The sequence below is a fragment of the Pinus tabuliformis genome, chromosome J, assembly GCF_031772625.1.
Source record: "Pinus tabuliformis cultivar Carrire ecotype Pingquan chromosome J, CPIR1, whole genome shotgun sequence".
In the NCBI taxonomy this organism is placed as follows: Eukaryota; Viridiplantae; Streptophyta; class Pinopsida; order Pinales; family Pinaceae; genus Pinus; species Pinus tabuliformis.
Window position 1 is genome coordinate 1,471,252,389 of NC_142295.1, and position 20,978 is coordinate 1,471,273,366.

The 20,978-nt window shown below is 35.8% G+C and overlaps 1 protein-coding gene across 1 annotated transcript; it reads right to left on the reverse strand.

Moving 5' to 3' along the window:
* Window positions 1-8,923: 8,923 nt before the first annotated feature.
* Window positions 8,924-9,202, reverse strand: LOC149232926 (uncharacterized). Its single transcript, XM_089382044.1, has one exon. It carries the CDS (start codon window positions 9,200-9,202, stop codon window positions 8,924-8,926), a length of 279 nt encoding a protein of 92 aa, XP_089238170.1.
* Between the last annotated feature and the right edge of the window lie 11,776 nt (window positions 9,203-20,978).

Below are 20,978 nucleotides of genomic sequence, written 5' to 3' on the forward strand. Positions count from 1 at the left end.
TAATCACACTCTTAATTGGATGGAACAATGGACAATAACATGGTTAAAAGGTATCCCTGTCGAAACTATGAACGTTTGCTGGCAGCAGAGGCTCTACCTATGACAGATGAGTTTACTATAAAAGCTGATTCGGAAAGGTTTTCTATTTTATCATTATAAACCAATAAAGGCCTATTTAAGACTTAGAATGTAATTATTTTCTTGAAAAAGAGAGGAAGTTAGCAAAATAGTTTTATTTTACTCGGAATGCATATATACCTAGTTATATTAGAATTTTCCCCTTTGATTAGAACTCTATTTTGAGAAAGTTTAAGTATTTCTATGCTTTCAGAGATAACTGGTTCTTCCAGCGAATCGCCAATTGTTGTGCTCCACAACAACCCCCCATTTCATAACATTATATTTCCAAAATTATCATATGAAATGGGTCCCTTAGAGTTTAATTGGTATCAACCTTGTATTATTCAAAAGGTCCGACAACTAAACGAAAACATTATATAAAACCTTTTGAAAAACCCATCAAATAAAACATTCCTTTATCATTGCGATAAAGCGATCGCAAGATCGCATATCGCAATGACATAAGGAACATACATAAGTGTCACATTGGTCTCCGCCGATGCGATATCGCTATCGGCCATCGCAATACTTTATGAACATTTTATAGCGCCCCATGCCATTAGCCCCGATGCGATGCGCAATCGGCGATCGGCGATACCCTATGCACAATAATAAGGCGCCCCAGGTCATACCCCCGATGCGATGCGATATCGCAATCGGCAATCGGTGATACACTATCAATGCACATTGTTATGCCCATTCACCCTGATGCGATGCGATTTCGCTATCGGCGATCGGTGGTGCGCTATCCACATGTTACATATAATCTCAATACCCCGACACAATGCAATAACGCTATCGGCGATCAGAGGTTTGGAATGATGTCAATGCAAAAGTTTTAGTTTGCCCCGATCGCCGAATGCGATAAAGCACAGTTTTCAAAAAGGACGTTAAATGGAGGGATATTTTGATAAAATCATATTTAAAGCTTAATCTGTTAAGCAATGATGCACCTGCGCCCAACCGCCAAAACGCCGATAACACGCTTAAATGGGTCATTCGGTCGAATAACGATATAATGGGCATTTAAGATTTGGCAGGTTTTAAACGGCCAATTAATATGGTCATAAGTCCCAAAATCCTCCCATGGATTGTGTCTGCGCCCATGTTTAAGAGCTAATTCCTTGTTACGCATCAGTCACCATAGCTCATTACTTTGAAGATTTCATTGCAATTCTCCGTGTTACGTTTATTTTCGCCTCTGTGCAGAATTCATCCAAAGGAGAAAGCTCAAGCAAAATGGGAAAGAAATCAAAGAAAACCGCAGGCGCTTCCTCTACGCCAGCTGCAGGACAAGTTCTTACGGACAAGAAGAAGGGATTAATCTCGGATACAACATGTTCAGGTCTCAACAGAACTACTTGGCAGGGCACCTATAACCTGATTGAGAGTGAAGAACCTACAGCGACAGTAGTAGAAGCTACCGCTGATTCTACAAGGAAATATGAACACAATCTCAAGGATTTGGCTGACTCCTTCCTTCACTGCATAGCAGCCAGGGAGCAAATTCTCCCATACACAGATGTAGTGCGTTGGGCAATTGAAGAAATCTCGATTATGGATAGAACCCTCAACACTAGAGACGGGAGAATTTTCGGTTCATTCAAACCTGAGGACTTAAGGCAAATGTACCACTTGCCTAAGCCAGAGAAGATATATAACAAGGCGTTCCTGGAGAAATTCCCGAACGACAACGAAGTTGAATCCGAACCCATCCGGGACTGGAGGCAAAATCCAGTGAAGCACAAGCATGAGTCTTCCGGTAAGTACTCAGTCGATTCCCTGGCTTCTCCTTATTGCTATGCCAGAATAATGATGTGTAGATTGTGGGGATTACATGACTCCTCTAATTTCACCATAGAAATGGTTCCCTTAATGGAAGCGGCAGTAAACAGTCAAATAATGGATTGGGCCACTATTCTATCAGATAAATTGGCCACAGTTGTGCTTGAGTTTAGAAGTAAGACTGTCGTTACTGAAAGGAAAATGCCCCCATTCTATTACAGTGCATATGTTTTAGATACTTTGTGTTTCAATTCTAAATTTCTCGTTCTCGGCTGGAGGTGGACGCCACAAGACCCCACGGCGATCCACATATACCATCAGAAATTGTGGAAGTCTTCTTACAAGCAACATCTGTACCAAGTCTGCAATGCCTTTATGGTGCCTATTTATTATTCTATTTTTGATAAACCTATTCCCAAGATTTCCTATGAAGCTTCATTTGATTTAACAGCGGTAGGGAGTTGGTTTGGGGAGGAAACATTCACTTATGTTAGAGTTTTCGGCAGCCAAGCTGCACCACATGTTCTCTCTTTGTACATACCAGATAAATTATTGGCCAGAGAAATTGCCTACCAAATTATAGCTGAGAGTGTTACACAGACTCTCAAAAAGAATAAGAAGCAAGGCTGGCCCTCTTTTCCCTTGAGAATTGGTGTTTATACTCTGCATGATCTCAAACATGCTGAAAAGGAAGCCACGAAGATGAAATCATTAACTCTGGCGACTCTTCCTAATAGGCACTATGATCCAAGGAAAGTTGCCTATAATGCATTAGAACAGGCCAAATTAACGAAATTTGACCATAAAGAAGACATGTTTGACGACCTGTTCGTTGCAGCCGAAACCATAGGTCAGGCTAAAGAACACGCTAGAATGAGATATAATGATGAAGGGTTGACTGAGTTTAATAAACCAAGAGAATAGAGGTTGCAAACTCTACCTCTAGATTTACTAGCGACAACCCTGGCGACATCATCAAGCGAGCCTGTTCGGCAACGACCAAAGGAACCTCCAGTTACAACTAAAGAACAACAGAGGCCACAGGAGGAAAATAAGAAGAAAGAACAGGAGGAGAAGCAGAGAAGAGAAAAAGAGGAAACCCTGAAGAAAGAGCAAGAGAGTCAGCGGAAGAAAGAACAGGAAAAAGTCCGAAAAGAGCCCCAAACTGAAAAGGAGAAGCAGACCACCATCGATGTCAATATTGACACTCATATTGACCCTAAATTGATTAAGGAATGGGAGCAATTCGATTCCATTATCAGTGGTTTGGAATGCTCAAAGGACACAGACACTTCCAAGGTAGCTGATACACCAGAAATCACTTCACCACAGGTTCTTAGCGGAACCAGCGGCCCACCCAGTTCTAAAGAGATAGAGGTAATTCCAAAGGACCCTTCTGACCAGATCATTTTGCAGGTAGAAGATATTCCTCCCCTGGATGTCTTCTACAGCCCAAGGCATAAGGCAGTAGTTAAACGACAAAGGAAAAGAAGAAGAACTGATCAACCTTCCCTTTTCCCAGAGCAAACTGTTACAGGCAATGTGGTCTGGAAAGAAGAACATGACCCCTCCGATGACCTTACGAAATTATCACAGTATGCAGGAGCCTACTCAGCAGCGACTATTGATAAAGCATCGAAGGTAAGTCTGCTATTGAAAACCAAGGATCAAGATATTTTCTCATTTCAGGCGCAGGTAGCTGAAGCGAATCAGAAATCAGGGCAAGCAGAGCAGCAATTGTTGGCACAACAGCAAATGAACAGTCAACTGACTCAACAATTGCAGACAGAAAAACAAAGGATTGACCAAAGTGCAATCCAAAGGCAGAAGGAACTATCAGGGGCATTGGCACAATTAAAGGCGGCGAATGAGCAAATGATGAAAGCAAAAGATGAGCGAATTGCTCAATTGTCATCACAGCTCGAAAAATCAAAGGGCACTCCACGAGTGGACGAATTTAGAGCAGAAGCATTACAAATAAACAATGCATTAATATCTCAAATTAAGATTCTGTGTCAACAATTAGCCGAGGCAGAGCCACTGTGTGAATTAACAGAATCTATTGGTCAGCAAGTAGACAAAGCCAGAACAGAATTGGATCAAGCCGAAGAAACGTTAACTGCATTCATCGAATGGCAAGATTCTGATCAAGGAAAAGAGGCGAATTTGCCTAGGATCCTAGAAACGCATAAAGAGATACTCTTCACAGAATGGCAGCCCCAGTTGATGAAAGCAGAGAGGGCGGCTTCAAGATGTAAATCAACCTCCAGCAATCTAGTTGAACTGGTTAATAATACCCTCTACTTATCAAACATGATCTCCCAATGCACACCAGGAAAATTAACAACAACAAACACATTGGAGCAATCATGTTATCCTGATTTACAGGATAGGGGGAGATTAATCAGTGGGATTAACAGTTTAACCTAGGACACGTATTGGTTCTTCCTGGTAAAGCCGCATACACAGAGAGCCGCCCTAAAGTGCTTAACAGATTCGATCGGGTATATGATTCCCGATATTCAAGATGCCACCTATGTTGCCCAGCTCAGTTCGCGCCTCAACAAACCTCCTGAAGTAGAGCCAATGCTTGCGATAAGCCAGCTCAGATATAAAGGCAAGCAGCCGACCTGATGAATCATGCCACCGACTGCCATATCGCTGAAGAAAATCATATCAAGATTGATTGATACCAATTAAGTAGGATTTATGTTTCATAGATAGATAGGTTAACTAAGTATTTATAGACCCTTTCATTGTTTTGGAAAGGGTCGTAAAGTTTTTTACCAGACTTAAAGACTGAAGTTTGCACTATTGTGCTTCAGTCAATATTCTTTTATGAAACTGGACCAATCGTTCTTAATTTGATAAGGAGGCTTTTTATGCAATTGTGCACTATTGTCTTTGTATGGAAATGTTTCTGCGTTAAAGGAGGAACTACAAGTAGCGATTGATATTGGGAGTGTCAAAGCATCTCATATGGTATTTCTATCTATGTCTGAATTCATTCATGTTATGTGAATTGTTATTTAATTGTCTTTGCTATTATTGATTGCATGCATATGTTTTAACAGCAGTTCCATATTCCTTCCACTATTGGATGTTTTATAGTATGCTTTCCTTTCAATCATGCATGTGTCGATGATATAATGATAAGTGTAGTAATATCGCTTTAATCGCTTTGTTTAACTATTTAGGCACAGCAATCTTAAATGAATTAACATCGGCGTCTAATAGATAGAGTCATCTATATGCTTGTCTTTAGACACGGACCATAAAACGCTACACTTCAAAGCTAAATAGATTCCCAGGATAAATCATAGTTCTTTTATATTTTTGTCAATAGATTTAGTTATTCGCCCATCGCTAGCTCAGTTTTATAAATCATCCATCCCGTTTATCTACTTTTTGGGAAACTGGTCCCATTACCCCCAGTCGGAGCCACTATTCCAAACGGAAAAGGAGCTGTACTAAGGTCCGGACCGGGTGGTTATCCCCAATGTTGTTGCAACGATTTTCGAGGCAACAACAGAAATGTACTTTGAATAAGGTTGTTGATATGCTTTCAAGGCCTATTATTGGTGTTGTTACTTGACTTAAGAATGATTCCATTGTACATGATAGTTACATAGAACAATATGCATCTGATGATGACTTTAAATGCTAACATGAGTAAAGGAAATCATGTAGAGGAAAATGATTATCACATGCATAGCAATTTGTTGTTTCATTTGGGCAAGTTGTGTATACCACAGGGGGAGAGGATAAATGTCATAAGAGAAGCTCATTCTTCTCTTATTGCTGGCCATTTTGGTGTGAGCAAAACAGTTGCACATCTACAGAGGTATTGCTATTGGCCTCGCATGGTAGATTCTGTTTCAAGGTTCATAAGAGGTTGTTCATTATGTGCTACAAGCAAGCCTAGCAACAGGAAGCTTGGTTTGTATACTCCTTTGCCGGTACCTTCTAGACCATGGGAGAGCATCTCTATGGATTTTGTAGGAGGTTTGCCAAAATCTCGAAAGCAGCATGATTATTTATATGTAGTAGTTGATCGTTTCAGCAAAATGTGTATACTTATGCCTTGTAAGAAAACTATAACTGCTGAACAAACTGCTGAATTATTTTTTCGTCATGTATGGATTCACTTTGGTTTGCCTACTTCCATTATTAGTGACAGGGATTCCAGATTTGTGGGGAATTTTGGTCCAACCTATGGGAGATGATGGACACAAAGTTGAAGAAAAGTATTGCTTTCCATCCACAAACAGATGGACAAACCGAAGTTGTGAACAGAACCATTGTGCACCTCTTGAGAGGTTATTGCAGCAAGCATCCCAAGCTTTGGGATGAACATTTGCACTACATACAGCATGCTTACAATCGTGCCAAGCACTCTTCCACAAACACCTCACCGTTTGAAGCTTGTTTTGGTTACTTGCCAAAATCACCTCTTGATTTCATTCTTGAGAAAGATGTTGCCATTGAGGGACATAGTGACATTGACAAAACTCGTTCATTCATTGAAATAATTCAGCAAATTCAAGAACGGCTTGAGAAGAGTCAAGGCAAGTACAAGGAAAGACACGACAAGCATAGAGTCGATCACAAGTTTCAAGAAGGAGATGAGGTATGGTTGTACATTAGTAAGGAAAGGATGCAAGGAGAAGGTAAAAAGTTGAAGCCTATTCGTTATGGTCCATTCAAAATCCTCAAGAAGGTTGAAAATAATGCTTTTCAATTAGATTTGCCTTCCTACATGCAAATGTATTCTGTTGTCAATGTGGAGAACTTACGTTTGTATGAACCTCCTTTGATTGTTGATCATGAAAATGTTGTTCAGCTGCCATCTATAGAAGATTTCTCGCCAGAATTCTTAGATGAGCTGAAAGAAGATACAATCCTTGACAGAAGGACACGCACTTCAAGGAGGGGCAGTGTAGATTATGTTCGGGTTGGTTTCAAAGGCAGCAAACCGAACAAGGCAAAGTGGATGGAGGTGGACAGAGTGAGGGAGTTGTACCCTCACCTCTTTAACATGTAGTTGAAGGCTTTTGGGGTCCAAAAGCTTCCCAATGGGGAGGCGTGATCAGGTGCTCATGTCCTAAGTGTCGTAAAATGCTCAAAATTTAAAGTGCTTAGAACTAGTTCAAAGTTGAATGACTAGAAAGTTCTCATCTTCCCGATTCCGGCGCCGCAAACGGTTCGAAAAACGGTCGTCGTATGAGGAAGTTATGGCAAAAAGAAGGATTTGTCCATAACATTAGAAATTTTAATTTTTCAAAAAAAAATAAAAAAGGAATATTCCGCCAGCACGAAATCCGAGGCAACCACCCAAACATTAAATGTAACTGCAGTTAAGTTGGCGGAATTTTGGCAGGGGCGCCAAATTTGGCGGACCCGCCATAATTGGCGGAGCTATCTGAAGTTAACTAAAGTTCGCTAGAGTTTTTCTAGGGGCAAACTGGAGAAACTTTAAATGGCCATAACTTTGGCTAGGAAAGTCGGTTTTGACGAATTTTTTTTTATTTTGGGTATTTTTGACCTTCTGAAGCCATTGGTGCAGGTCTTATAGCCATCTAAGGTCATTTGCAGAGGTTTTGGAGCCGTGAAAGTTCTAGGAGCCACTAGGGCCCAGTTTTGTGAAGACTGTATAGGGTTGCAGGTATCCATAGGAGGTGATCCAATAGTCAATCCTGAAGGATTCAAGTGTTTTGAATCTATTTTTACCATCCATTTCACCTGTAGATGCTTCTATTCAGCTGTATATTCAATTTGAGCATTTAATGAAAATAAGGACAAGCCCATTTGGGAGCTTTGGACCCAACAGACGTAGCCCAGGAGGGGTGAACTGCTTTATCAACTTCTTTTGCATCTGTGGTTGAATTATTTTGCAGAACAAATTCGTTTTAGTGTGTTAAACAGTAAAAGGAAATAAATCTGCTATGCTTAAATGGATCATGAACAACTAAAAATTTCATTTGTTTTCTTTCTGCAAGACATGGAAATCTTTTAAACATGTATAATTCTGAATTGAATACCTTGCAAACAATTTACAAGTAGTTTCAAATTCAGATCAGAATGTAATTTTATTTTTATTTTAAAAGGGAATGGACGTAGGCACATACTTACACATCCCCTCATTCTAGGATGTAAAATGAGCCTCTAGGCTCGATAACTCAGTTGTCAAAATGGCAATTGGGACAACCATCACTAATTGGTATCAACGAATGTAAGTTCACTGTCATTAATTTGTTCCCTTACATTTAAGAAAAGCACACTCTTAGCCAGCAAATACACTTTTAAAAATTTGTATATATCATAAATAATAAAATTATTTTTGTTATTAATAATTTTTAATTTGTTTGTAAATTTGACATGATTACATCTTCATCATGTCCAATATAACCAGTGACTTCACATCAAAGAGTGCCTTAAGAAAGCACCCAATCACCATCCATCCAAAATTAATATAAATATTATTTTTAAATATAATATTAAAAACATTGTTTATACATATTCAATTTCCTTTATAATTTTTATTTTAGAAAAAATTATATATATATATATATATATATATATATATATATATATATATATATATATATATAACCAATCACATTAACCGCACAAAACACATAAAGATATTCCCATTGAAGACGATGGAATTTGATGAAATGATTTACCCATCCAATACAAATACAGTCAAAAATATTTCTTGCACCCATCATAAATCTTTGTTAAAACCTTTCAAACGGGTAACATACTCATTAAATTTGAGGGGCTTCTTTATTTTGAAATTCCAACCTTTGCAGACGAGGATATGTCGACCTTTGCAAACAAAGGTATCCCTTCTACAAAATATACCTAGAGACCTGGCTTTATTATACAGATGTGTGGTGTGAAAGTGGTTTTGCTTTATTATATAGATGTATACAGTGATAGGTATTTAAACCCCATGGATTGCAAAATCCCAAAATGTGGATTGCTCTATCCTGTTGATCAAAGCAGGCAGTCGTTAAAGTTGTGTGTCAAGCCGATGGTCTCCTTCATCCCTTTCAACCAACAAATCTCGACTCCGCGTTTGTGAATTCATGTCGTTATTCTGAAGCACGCTGCTGACATTTAGAGATACCTCCTGCGGCTTCAAGATGTGAACGTGGGTCGCCACGCTGAAATCATCAAATAACTTTCCACGACTCTCGTCACACTTATTCCTCTGAGGACCGCCTCCCGCTATGTAAAATGGGTCGTAAAAGACTTTCTCAGACCTGCTCTCTCCTGATCGAATCGCCATGCCTTCAGCTTTGTTGGGATTCACCAACCCTTCTTCAAATATCAATCTATTCTGCAAACAGATAACAAATGTCCCCAACGGAAAACCAGGTTAAACATACCCTTCCTGGATCCCGCTGCCTTTTTATGGGAAAAAACTAAGGATAATCTTGTCAAGGTGTGAACTCTAGGTCTGAACAGTCAACTGTTGAGATCTTATTATACACATATATGAGAATGAATCTCATTTTAATAACTCCATTGGAAAAACAGGTTCTAGCCTAACATTAAAATTGAGCAATTCAATATTGAGCCATATCAGAAGATGATAACTGATAAAAATGGAAATGTTTGTATTAATGAAAATAAAACCCACTGGTCAGCTCCACGAAAGAGAGTCTGAACGAGGAGAGTCTAGCTCTGCAAAACGCTCTACATTGTTCATCCACATTACACATTAAATAGAATACATGGTTTTAGAGAAGTTAGAACATCATCCTAAGAAATAGAAACTAACTCCTATCCTGAGGCTATGTGAACCAACTCTACCTATTCTAGGATATTCTCCATTATCTTCAACACTCCCCCTTAATGGAGAATGGGTTCACATATATGCCTAATATCTCCCTAAACATTTGAAATTTTACTTATACAAGGGGCTTAGTGAAAATGTCCACAACATTATCACGTGTTACAATATTCCAAATGAAATTATTTAGCTTGCACTTTCTCCCTAACAAAATGGAATTGAGTATCAATATGTTTAGTGTTTTTATGAAACACTAGATTGTTGACCAGCTTGATTGAACTTTGATTGTCGCATCTGATTGTTGTTGCGACTGCTTGCTCTTCCCCAACATCGTGGAGAAGTCTCCGCAACCAAACCGCCTCATACGTTGCTGCACACATGGCTTGATACTCTACTTCTTCTGAGGACAAGGAGACTGCGTTCTGTTTCTTGCTCCTCCAAGTGATCACCCCGGATCCAAGACTGAATGCATAACCTGTTATAGATCTGCGATCATCTACATTTCCTGCCCAATCTGAATCTCCAAATCCTGCCAATCTAACATCAGAACAGTCAGTGTAAATAATTCCATAATCTACAGTACCTTGTAGATACCTAAAAACATTATTCGTTGCATTCCAATTGCTTTCAAGTGGCTTAGACATAAATTGGCTTAACACGCTGACTGCATAAGCCAAATCAGGTCTAGTGGTGGATAGGTAGATTAGACTCCCAACCAACTATCTGTCAAGTGTTGCATCCGCCGCTTTTGAGCCATCCTCACACTGAAATTTTATGTTCTGCTGCAATGGTACCAGTGCAGACTTACACTAATCCATTCTAAACTTCACTAATAGGCCTTTGACATACTTTGCCTGAGACAGAAATGTTTGACCTGAATCTCTCTAGATTTCGAGACCTAAATAGTATCTGAGTTCACCGAGATGCTTCATCTCAAACATCTGTGATATCTGCTGCTTGATTTCATCAATCAGATATATAGCATCACCTGTAATTATTAAATCATCTACATATAATGAAATCAGCACTATGCACCCTTGTTCATCTTTCATGGTGTAAAGTTTAGGGTCATTCTTACTTCTATTATAGCCAGCTTGTAGAAAAAATGAATCAATTTTCTCATACCATGACCTAGGAGCTTGTTTTAGTCCATAGAGTGCTTTCTTCAACCTACAAACTAAATGTTCTTTTCCCTTCTGGACAAACCCTTCTGGTTGCTCTAAATAAACCTCTTCTTTTAGTTCTCCATTCAGAAATGCAGACTTTACATCTAGTTGGTGCATCATCCAATGTTTCTTGGTAGCTAAAGCAATTAACATTCTGATGCTATTCAATTTAGCTACAAGGGCAAAGGTTTCTTCATAATCTACCCTTATTTTTGTGTGTACCCCTTTGTAACCAACCTAGCTTTTAGTTTTTCTATAGTTCCATCTGCATTAATTTTCGGTTTATATAACCATTTGCAACCTATGACCTGTTTTCCTCTAGGGAGTTCTACAAATTCCCAAGTGTTGTTTCTGATTATTGAATCATATTCTTGTTCCATGGCTATTTTCCATTCATTACTTTCATTTTCTTCTTTATAACTAGATGGTTCAACAACATTCATCATACTAGTTATAAATGCATTTACCCTATATCTTGCAGGCATTTCAATTTTCCTACCTGATCTTGATCCGAATTGGATCCTCAAACAATTCCATGACTGTTAAAACTTAAGAATGAATGACAGACTTCAAGAAATCATACAGCTATCAGAAATAACCTCTGTATAATGGTAATTTGCAACCAGCATGGAGCAATGAGGACCTTCGGTCAAAGCGCACTGACCGTTGGCCCATGGGGACTGTGCATGGCACAAAAATGGCAGTTGGGAGGCTCAAACCCAGAAACGAAGGTTGTTTCTGATGTGCAATCGCGCATCGCTAAGCAAAACCCCTCGAGAAGTAAAAGCCCCAAGCGCTCGGTCACAAGGGAAACCAAGAAACCGTGGGAAAAGCACTAAAACGACAGGCGGGTCCCGCGCTCCAAAACCGGCGGAATATCGGAGGCGTTTCAAGTGGTAAGCGGGTTTGGCCGAAGACCAAGCGATTTCATACATTGAATGATGTGTGTCCGGTGGATAAGAGAGAAAACCGCTCTCATCGCAGGCTAACATTCGAGCAAGTCAACCATGCGATAAAAGCGAAAACCGTAGGATCTGGGGGCTCCAGAGCTAACGCCGGAGATTGCACCCGATGGGAGACCGAATTTGGCAGAAGAATAAGCTGAGGCATATAAAAATTTGAAGTTTGATTTGACCGTTGAGTTGGCGGATGAATCATTTCATAAAGTAACCGAAATAACAAACCGTTCGAGGAAGAGCTGGCGCTTAGTTTGTGAGGGGACAAGTGGCCACCTCCCTGTTAAACATTACACAGTGGTGATGACATAGAAGCAGGGAATTCCAAGTGGACAACGGCAGGCGATCCGAAGAGACGGAAGAGGAAGTAAACAATCAATGGATATATTGGCTTTAAGCCACGAACAGACAAAGAGCAAAGAACTAAGACAGAGAAGCAAAGAACAGAGAAGTCAAGCTGACCTGCACAGCTAAGGTAGCATCGAGCAGACAGAACCGAGAAGGCTTGAGAGGTTCAAGCAATTCCTGTGAGGATATCTGTCGGGAACTGAGTACCAAATTGGACTCATCCCATCAAGACCAGTTGAGGTCGAGACTTGGTAAGGGGGAGTCTGTGTACTCTAGTGGCTTCGGGAATCCGAGTACCGCCCTACTAAGCATCATCTGTTACAGGAGACTCAAATTGAGCTCCTCATTGTAAAAACTCTGCTTAAAGACACAATAAAATAAGGCCACCACTGAAAGTTGGACCAGGAGACATAGCCCAGGAGGATTGGGTGAACTCCTTATTAAATTGTTGTGTTTTTGTCTTTGCTTGTTGTGTTTCTCTTATTGTTTTCCAATTGCATGTGTATTTCGCAATCTCATTGATCTATTGCTTAAAATAACATAGGCACATCACCAGCACATGAGTCTGTAATACCTTCATTAAATTCCTGAGGTCACCTAGGGGTGATTTCAGATCAGATCTCCTGAGTGGTGGGGTGGTGGTTTCAAACCTTATTTCTTCCTGTTGTTGTTGTTGTCGCTATTGTTGTTGTTGTTGCTGTTGTTGTTCATCCTCTGCCTTTGTTTGCTGTTGATCCTGATTGTTCTCTGCATCCTCTTCTTCAAAGTACGGAATGTCCCATCCATCATAGTGCTCATCAGTTTCTTCACTATCCTGCTCATGGAATTTAACATCTCTACTAACAAAGATCTTGTGAGTAGAGGGATTAAATAATCTGTATGCTTTATATGACGAACAATACCCTATAAAAGTGCATCTGATGGCTTTTGAGTCTAATTTCTTTCTATATTCCTTGGGTATGTGGGCAAATGCTTTACATCCAAATATTCTTAAGTGTTTTACTACAGGCTTATATCCATACAAAGCTTCAAAAGGAGTTTTAAACTCAAGACTTCTTGTAGGACTCCTATTTTTTAAATAAACCACAGTACTCACTGCTTTAGCCCAAAAACCATTTGAAAGATTCTTACCTTTCAGCATACTTCTCGCACATTCCACCAGAGTTCTATTCTTCCTTTCTGTTACTCCATTCTGCTGTGGAGTATGGGGTACTGTAAACTGCTGCAAAATTCCATGATCTTTACAATACCTGATCAACTCATCTTTCGTGTATTCTCCCCCTTGATTAGAACGAAGAATTTTTATCTGTTTCCCTGTTTGTCTTTCAATCATATTTTTAAACTGCTTAAAGTATTCGAATGTATGACTCTTCTTACTTAAGAAATACACCCAAGAAAACTTCGTACAGTCATCAATAAACAGTAGGAAATACACTGCACCTCCTAATGATTTTGTCTGCATGGGACCACAAAGGTCTGTGTGCACTAACTCCAGTATATCCCTCTATTTCTTTTCTACTCTAACAGGGAATTCTTCTCTATGCATTTTTCCTAAAGTACAAGCATCACAATCATTATGTACTTGCTTTAGCATAGGAAGATCTCTTACCATTTCTTTCCTCTGTAGTAACAGCAAATCATTGTAATTGATGTGGCTGAATCTCTGGTGCCAAAGCTCTTCTGTATTCAAGCTCGCTGCTGTCAATGCTTGAACTGGTGCAGGTCTCACATCCAACTTGTACAGTCCTCCTATTCAGATTCTTGTAGCAATTGTCTTCATTCCATCTAGCAGATCCATAATGTAACATTTAGATTTTAAAAATTCAACTTTCAAATTTTGATATGTAATCATTGATACAGAAATCAAGTTCTTTGTTATGCCAGGCACATACATAACATTATAAATTTGTTTGATATTACCATTAGGTAGAATGACAGAAACTTTCCCACATCCTTTGATTTGATGACTTATGTCATCTCCTAGGTAAATCTGTGCGCCTTCATTGATCTCTTTAAAATCCTCCAACTAGTGCTTATTCCCTATCATATGTGTTGATGCTCCTGAATCTACATACCAGATGTCTGCATCAACATTTTCATCACGATCTGCCATGAACAACCTCAAATTCTGCACTTGATCACCATTCGCGAGATGACCTACATGTCTCTTTAGCTTCTGTTGTTCTTCATGATACTTCTTTTTCCTACATTCCCTAGCAATATGACCCAATTTTCCGCAATAAAAACATTTAGTTTCAAAGTAGTTTTTATTCGGATGCATACCTTGGGTCAAATTTGGCCGTTTATGTGAACTTGCTCTGTTTTGCTGTTGTGGACCTCCTTTCCCTTTGTAGAAGTTCTTCCTTGCCACCAATGCAAGATCGGCACTCTGGGCTTCAGAGTCAATCTCCTATCTTCTTCCTGCATCAGTATACCTGTCAGCTCTTCAAAATGCGGGATCTCTCCTCTAGCATTAATCCTGGTGATGAACATCTGCTAATCATCAGTGACACCATTCATTGTAATGGTCACAAGATCTATATCGTCCATTGTATGACCAATATCTGATAATTTGGTTTTTAGATCCTTGATCCTTGCTACAAATGAAGTAACCGTTTCATTCTCCTCCATCTTCATGGATAGGATCTTACTCTTAAGGAACAGAAGACGATTTGAATTCCTGATCTCATACAACTCCTTCAGAATTCCCTAGATCTCGTTCATTGACTTACCTTCTCTAATCTGTGGTATAATACAATCTTTCACTGGCATCTTTAACATTGTCCATGCTCTGCTTTCTCGTTTCTCCCAATCTGAGACTATCGTTGATCCAGCCGCAGGCCTCGGCTCATCTCCATTCACAATCATCCAAGCACTCTGTGCTTCTAACAGAGTCTGCATCTTAAACTTCCAATTTGCATGATTGGAACCATCGAGCTTTTTATGCTCGTTCATGCATGCTTCAAAAATATTGTTATTCATCTTGGCGATTTAGAAGAAGAAAAAAAATCGATAGGTAAAAGATGTTAAATTTACCCCAGATCTGTGACAGAGACAGATCACTGTTGTTTGATCTCGCAACACGCGCAGATCTCTGTGGCTTTCTTCTCAGCCTCCAGACAACCTCCTGTTGTCAGCTACAGCCTTGTTCTTGGCTTCCCCACTCAGCTTCTCTGACAGCTACAGCCTTGTTCTTGGCTCCCTTTGCAATTTCTTTGATTTACACGATCGTCGCAGATATACCCCAATATCCGAGACCGTTGCAGAAATACACCAATTTTCTGAGACTAGTCGTAGATATATGCCCAATATCCGAGACAGTCGCAGAAATACACCAATTTTCAGAGATTGTCACAGCTGTACACTGGAAAACTGCGACGATCAAAAAATAAATATCGTCGCGACTATCCACTCAAAACTTGGAACGATTTCGGTTCAAAGAACCACCCACCAACCAGCGTACAGGTTCCTCAGCCCTGATGCTCTAATACCATGATAAAAATGGCAATGTTTGTATTAATGAAAATAAAACCCACTGGTCAGCTCTATGAAAGAGAGTCTGAACTAGGAGAGTATGGCTCTGCAGAACGCTCTACATTGTTCATCAACATTACACATTAAATAGAATACATGGATTTAGGGAAGTTAGAACAACATCCTAAGAAATAGAAACTAATTCCTATCCTGAGGCTACGTGAACCAACTCTACCTATTTTAAGATATTCTCCATTATCTTCAACAATAACCATTGAAAAAAATGAAAATGTGTATTTTCTTTCTTGTAAAGAATTGTGGAAAACATTTACCATGTTTTTTATAACATATATATATATATACTTCTTACCATGCTATAAAAGGTAGCTTTTGCTATTAGATTTTGGAAATATTATTAATCCGATTGACAAAAGTCAAATGAGTTGTTGCAAGTACAAATTTTAAGATATTTCCAAAATCCACCCTTTCTTTTTTATAATACAACCAACGATGATTTCATGGGTTTTATCAATTCCATAGGCAAAGTTTTTTTATATAATAGAATATTAACATATCCTTCTATCTAACTTTTATATATAACACCTGGCATGTGTTATCAGTTCTTCGCAGAAGTTTTTATATGATAATGTATTAACGTATCATCAAAAGCTGTAAAGATATATAATATATATATACCGACCATGATAGGTTTCTTTCGATTAGGTTACCAATGTTTGTCTTTGGCTGCGAGTGTTTTCATATGTTGAATGTCCCGTAAATGTAAATGGGTTGGTGTTTATTTAATTGAGCTTATCGAGAAATCGATACTGATTATCTTCGCACATGTTTTGTCTGTTTTTTCATTTATATATGTTTTGTTTCAGTTGATTTTGATTTATCTGGATTTGTTTAGAAAATTTGAGGTAAATCAGATCATGTAAAGAAAGCAGGTTTTAAATCTATTTAAAATTGGGTAATTGTTTTTATTTTATATAAAATTATTTTTATGTTTAGTTATTTTAAGTATAGTGTTTATATTTATTTTTCTGAGATTACATTAAGTTTTATTGGTAATTTGAGAAATCGTCATCTAAGGATATGTAAGTTATCAAAATCACTTGGGATTGTATATGGTTTGGGTCACACTAGCCCAGCTCTTAACATGAATGTTTGTTGATCTTCATGTCATAAGAGTGACTTAACAATACACCTCTTAACATGAATGTTTGTTGATCTTCATGTCATAAGAGTGACTTAACAATACACCGGATCACTATCTATTCTACCCCTATAAACATATATATTCAAATTTAAAAATCATGGTCTAAATCTAAATTTTTGAGAGATGTTTATTTTTATTTTATTTTTCTTTATTTCACATATTGATTTAAACATAAGTTGTGATGTATTTTTGAGAAATGTTTATTTTTATTTTTATTTTATTTTTCTTTGTTTCACATATTGATTAAGCATACATTATGATGTTTAAAACATTAAGTGAATTGTAAAATTTAAAATATCAAAATTATAAAATAATATTTAAAGTAGTAAATAAGAGTTATTATTTTTTTAAATTTGTAAAAAAAAAAAAAAAATTAATTACTCAAATATCAAGAATATGTACTATGCTTACTTTATTTTATTTATTGATTTAAGTATGCAATGTAATGTATAAAATAAAATATCAAAAATATGTACTATGCTTACTTTATTAAAAAAATATTTATTGATTTAAGTATACAATGTGGTGTATAAAATAATAAATGAATTGTAAAATTTAAAATTTTCAAAATTATAAAACTATAAAATTAAAATTATTAATTTGTAAGTTTAAGAAAAAAAACAAATTTTTATTTTATTTTTCAGTTATTTTTTTATAATTGTTATTATATTTTTAAGTTATTTCTTTATAATATAAATACCATATACAAAAATATGTATCTAATAAATACTTAAACTTCAAACTTATTTTATTTTAAAAATGTCAAAATCCCCTAATAAATGTCTCCAAATACCTTCTCAAATAGATAAATTATAATAACCTATCTTCAAAAATGGAAAAATCATTATAGCTTTCAAGTTTATGTTTATGAAATTGTGTAATAAAATCTTTAAAATTATTTTCCCAACTCAATAAATAACTTTGATCCATTTTTATAACATATTGATCCATTTTTATAACATATTTTATTACTAAAACATATTAAAAGTGAAAAATGTAAACAGATTAAAATTTTCATTACAAACTTATATTAAATTCAATGAACCAAATCTGAGAACCAGTTTTCCTTTTTCACAATTTAAAAAATGGATAGGTCTATTATGTAGCAACTCATTCAAGACCTAAGTACTAGAATGACTTCATTTGAACCTCGCTTGACAATGGATCTTAGACTTTCTACATATTTCTTTTCCTTTTCCATATGTTGAGAAAGCTTAATCGTGTGCAATTTTAAGTTTCTATGTTTAATCAACTGTATAATTTATGTTTTATCAACTGTATAATTTTGGTAATGAAGTGTGAAAAATGCACACTATTTTAAGTTTCTATGTTTCTATATGTTTCTATGTTTTATAAAAAGCATAATTTTGGTAATGAAGTATATGTATGAAAAATGGTAATGAGCAGGGTAAGAAAATTTCATAAAGGGCATATGTAAATTTAAATGTATATATAATAATGATGTGTTTAATAAAAATGATATATATATATAAAGAAGTGTGTATGGATTTAAATGATAGGTCATATGTGTAATGTGTAGATATATATAGAGTAATGTGTAGATATATATAGAGAAAGAGAGAGAAGTGATTTGGATATATTGAATTATTAAGAGGAGATTATCTTATTATTTAAGGAGTTATTGTGTAATTCATCTCTTTTATTTATTTAGGAGTTGTGTTCAACACTCACATTAGTTGCAAGTACATATACTCTAATAAATATGATATTCTAAATGGTTGTAAATGTAATCAATGTTGAGGGTAAGAGGGGTAGGAATAAAGGAAAGAAGAAATATATTCTTGCTTAAACAATTTAGAGGCTTGTCATTTTTTATTCTCAATTGAGGTCAAGGGAGAGGTGAAGGATTTAAATAATAATGTAAAAGAAAAATGTGATCACAACTCCAATGCATACATTAATGAAGAACTATTCAAAATCCTAATTATTCCAAAAATGGGGACTCTAAATATATGCATGAATGATAGATTTCTATTGACATGTTAAGTGGCTTTAGTGTATGGAATTGAGAGTAGAGACAAATAGAACACAAAAACTCTTCAAAAGTTAGATGAACTTAATAACAAGCATGATAATAGGTTAAATAGCTTAATCATGAGCATAAGGATTTAATTAATGCAATTATGCAATTTGGGGCTAAAGCATGTAGTATTGATATTTAGAAAGTGGATCAGTACACTGAAACAAGCAACATAAATCGAGTAAGAAATTAAAACAGGAAAAAAAAATTACATTTGATAGATGAAACACTGTAAAAACACAACTTCCATTTAATGAAATAAAACAATCTATCCATTTTCATAAATTTAAATAAGGAAATTATAGTTCTTAATCACTAATATATCTATGTGTTATTCTTCTATGTTAATTTTTTCTTACTTATCCTCCTATCGACTGTGAGTTCCATGCAGCGGATTTGCGACCATATTCTCATTCAATGTGACCTCAATGCTATCTCAGCGCCCAAACTTTCTCAGATCATTTCCAGTTTCGGCGGTGCTCTTTTTTGGGATTTTCTTTCCAAAGTCATCAAGTCAGGTTTTCACGGAGGTTATTTTTGGTCATATTCCTTTACTGAGTCGTAAGTTCCAGTCTCCACAAATATTTTTTTGGTGAATTTCCCCTTCTTCTTTTTTAAAGAGAAGGGCTAATCGTCTAATTCAGATGTGTATAGCTTCAAAGACTCTGCAACTTGAGTTTGTTATTTCTGGGTTCCTCAATTTTTCTAAATAAATATTATGATTTGAAATATATAAAAAAATTATTGAAAACATAAAAGTAATTGTGTATTGTTTTATTAAAATATATATAAAGTTATGGAAAAATAATTATATATTTATGGTTGAAAAATACACTCATTAAAATATTTGTGTAACATTAAGAATTTGTAAATTCTTTAAAGCTTGGAGGTTCCCCACACACTACATAGATTTTGCAATGAAAATTTTTTTTTTTCCAATTCATCCATTAAATTATGTATACCATGAAGAATCTCAAATGTTAAATCTAGGTTATCTATATTTTTTTATTTTTTTAAAAATAGAAATGAGATATCTATATTTTTTTATTTTTTTAAAAATAGAAATGAGATATCTATATTTTTTTATTTTTTAAAGAATAGAAATGAGAAAAGTTTCATTGTAAAATAGACTATGCTATTGGTGGACTTTTTTTTAAATTTATTAATAATATTTTGTTAATTATTATAAAAAAAAATGGTTCAGAAAATAATATTAAATGAAGTTGAAAATTTAATTTTTTAATTTTTAATTTTTAATTTTTTTAATTTCATTTCATACATAAATCCTTCATATTAAACCATAATAAAAATTACATTGATAGATTTAATTTGAAAATATTTAATAAAGGTATACTCTAACTTATAGCCGAAATAGTTTTTTCCCCAAATTCTCCAAAATTGGGCAATACACTTTCAAGGTTTTTTGTTGTTTAAAATACATTTTTGAATGCATAAATGGATTCACCTAGGAACTTGAATTATGCAAATTAAACAATTTAAACTCAAGTTTTTAAAAATCTATGTCGGATTTTGATTAAAATTAACTAGAAAAATGGTCCCGAAAAAAGACCCTTTAATAAATCCTTAAACATTATAATATTTATGTATGCATAATTTTTTCATTTTAATTTATTTAATTGTTAATGTTTGTGAAAACTCCTTTACATTAAACTTTAGATCAATTACATTTGTAGGTAAAACATTTTATATATAACTTAATATTGATTGTGATCATTACCTAATTGCTTAAAAAATTATAAACACATTTATGTGTCTTTGGGATAATGATTTGTGACATGCTCATAAAAAAATAATTTTGACATTTCTTGAGCAAATAAACTAATGTTAAAAAAGACTATGTCATAGAAAGGATTGGTTCTTCGTTTTCTATAAGACAAAAAAATTGTTGGCAGAAATAAGAAGGATATATGATACACTGGATTGCCTAAATTTTGCAAACGTTGAATCAAACAAATCAAAAAAGAAAAGTAGGCCAAATTTTAATTTTTTGTGAATTTCTATAATTAAAACATTGATGTGATTTAGGTCATTCAAGATTTCC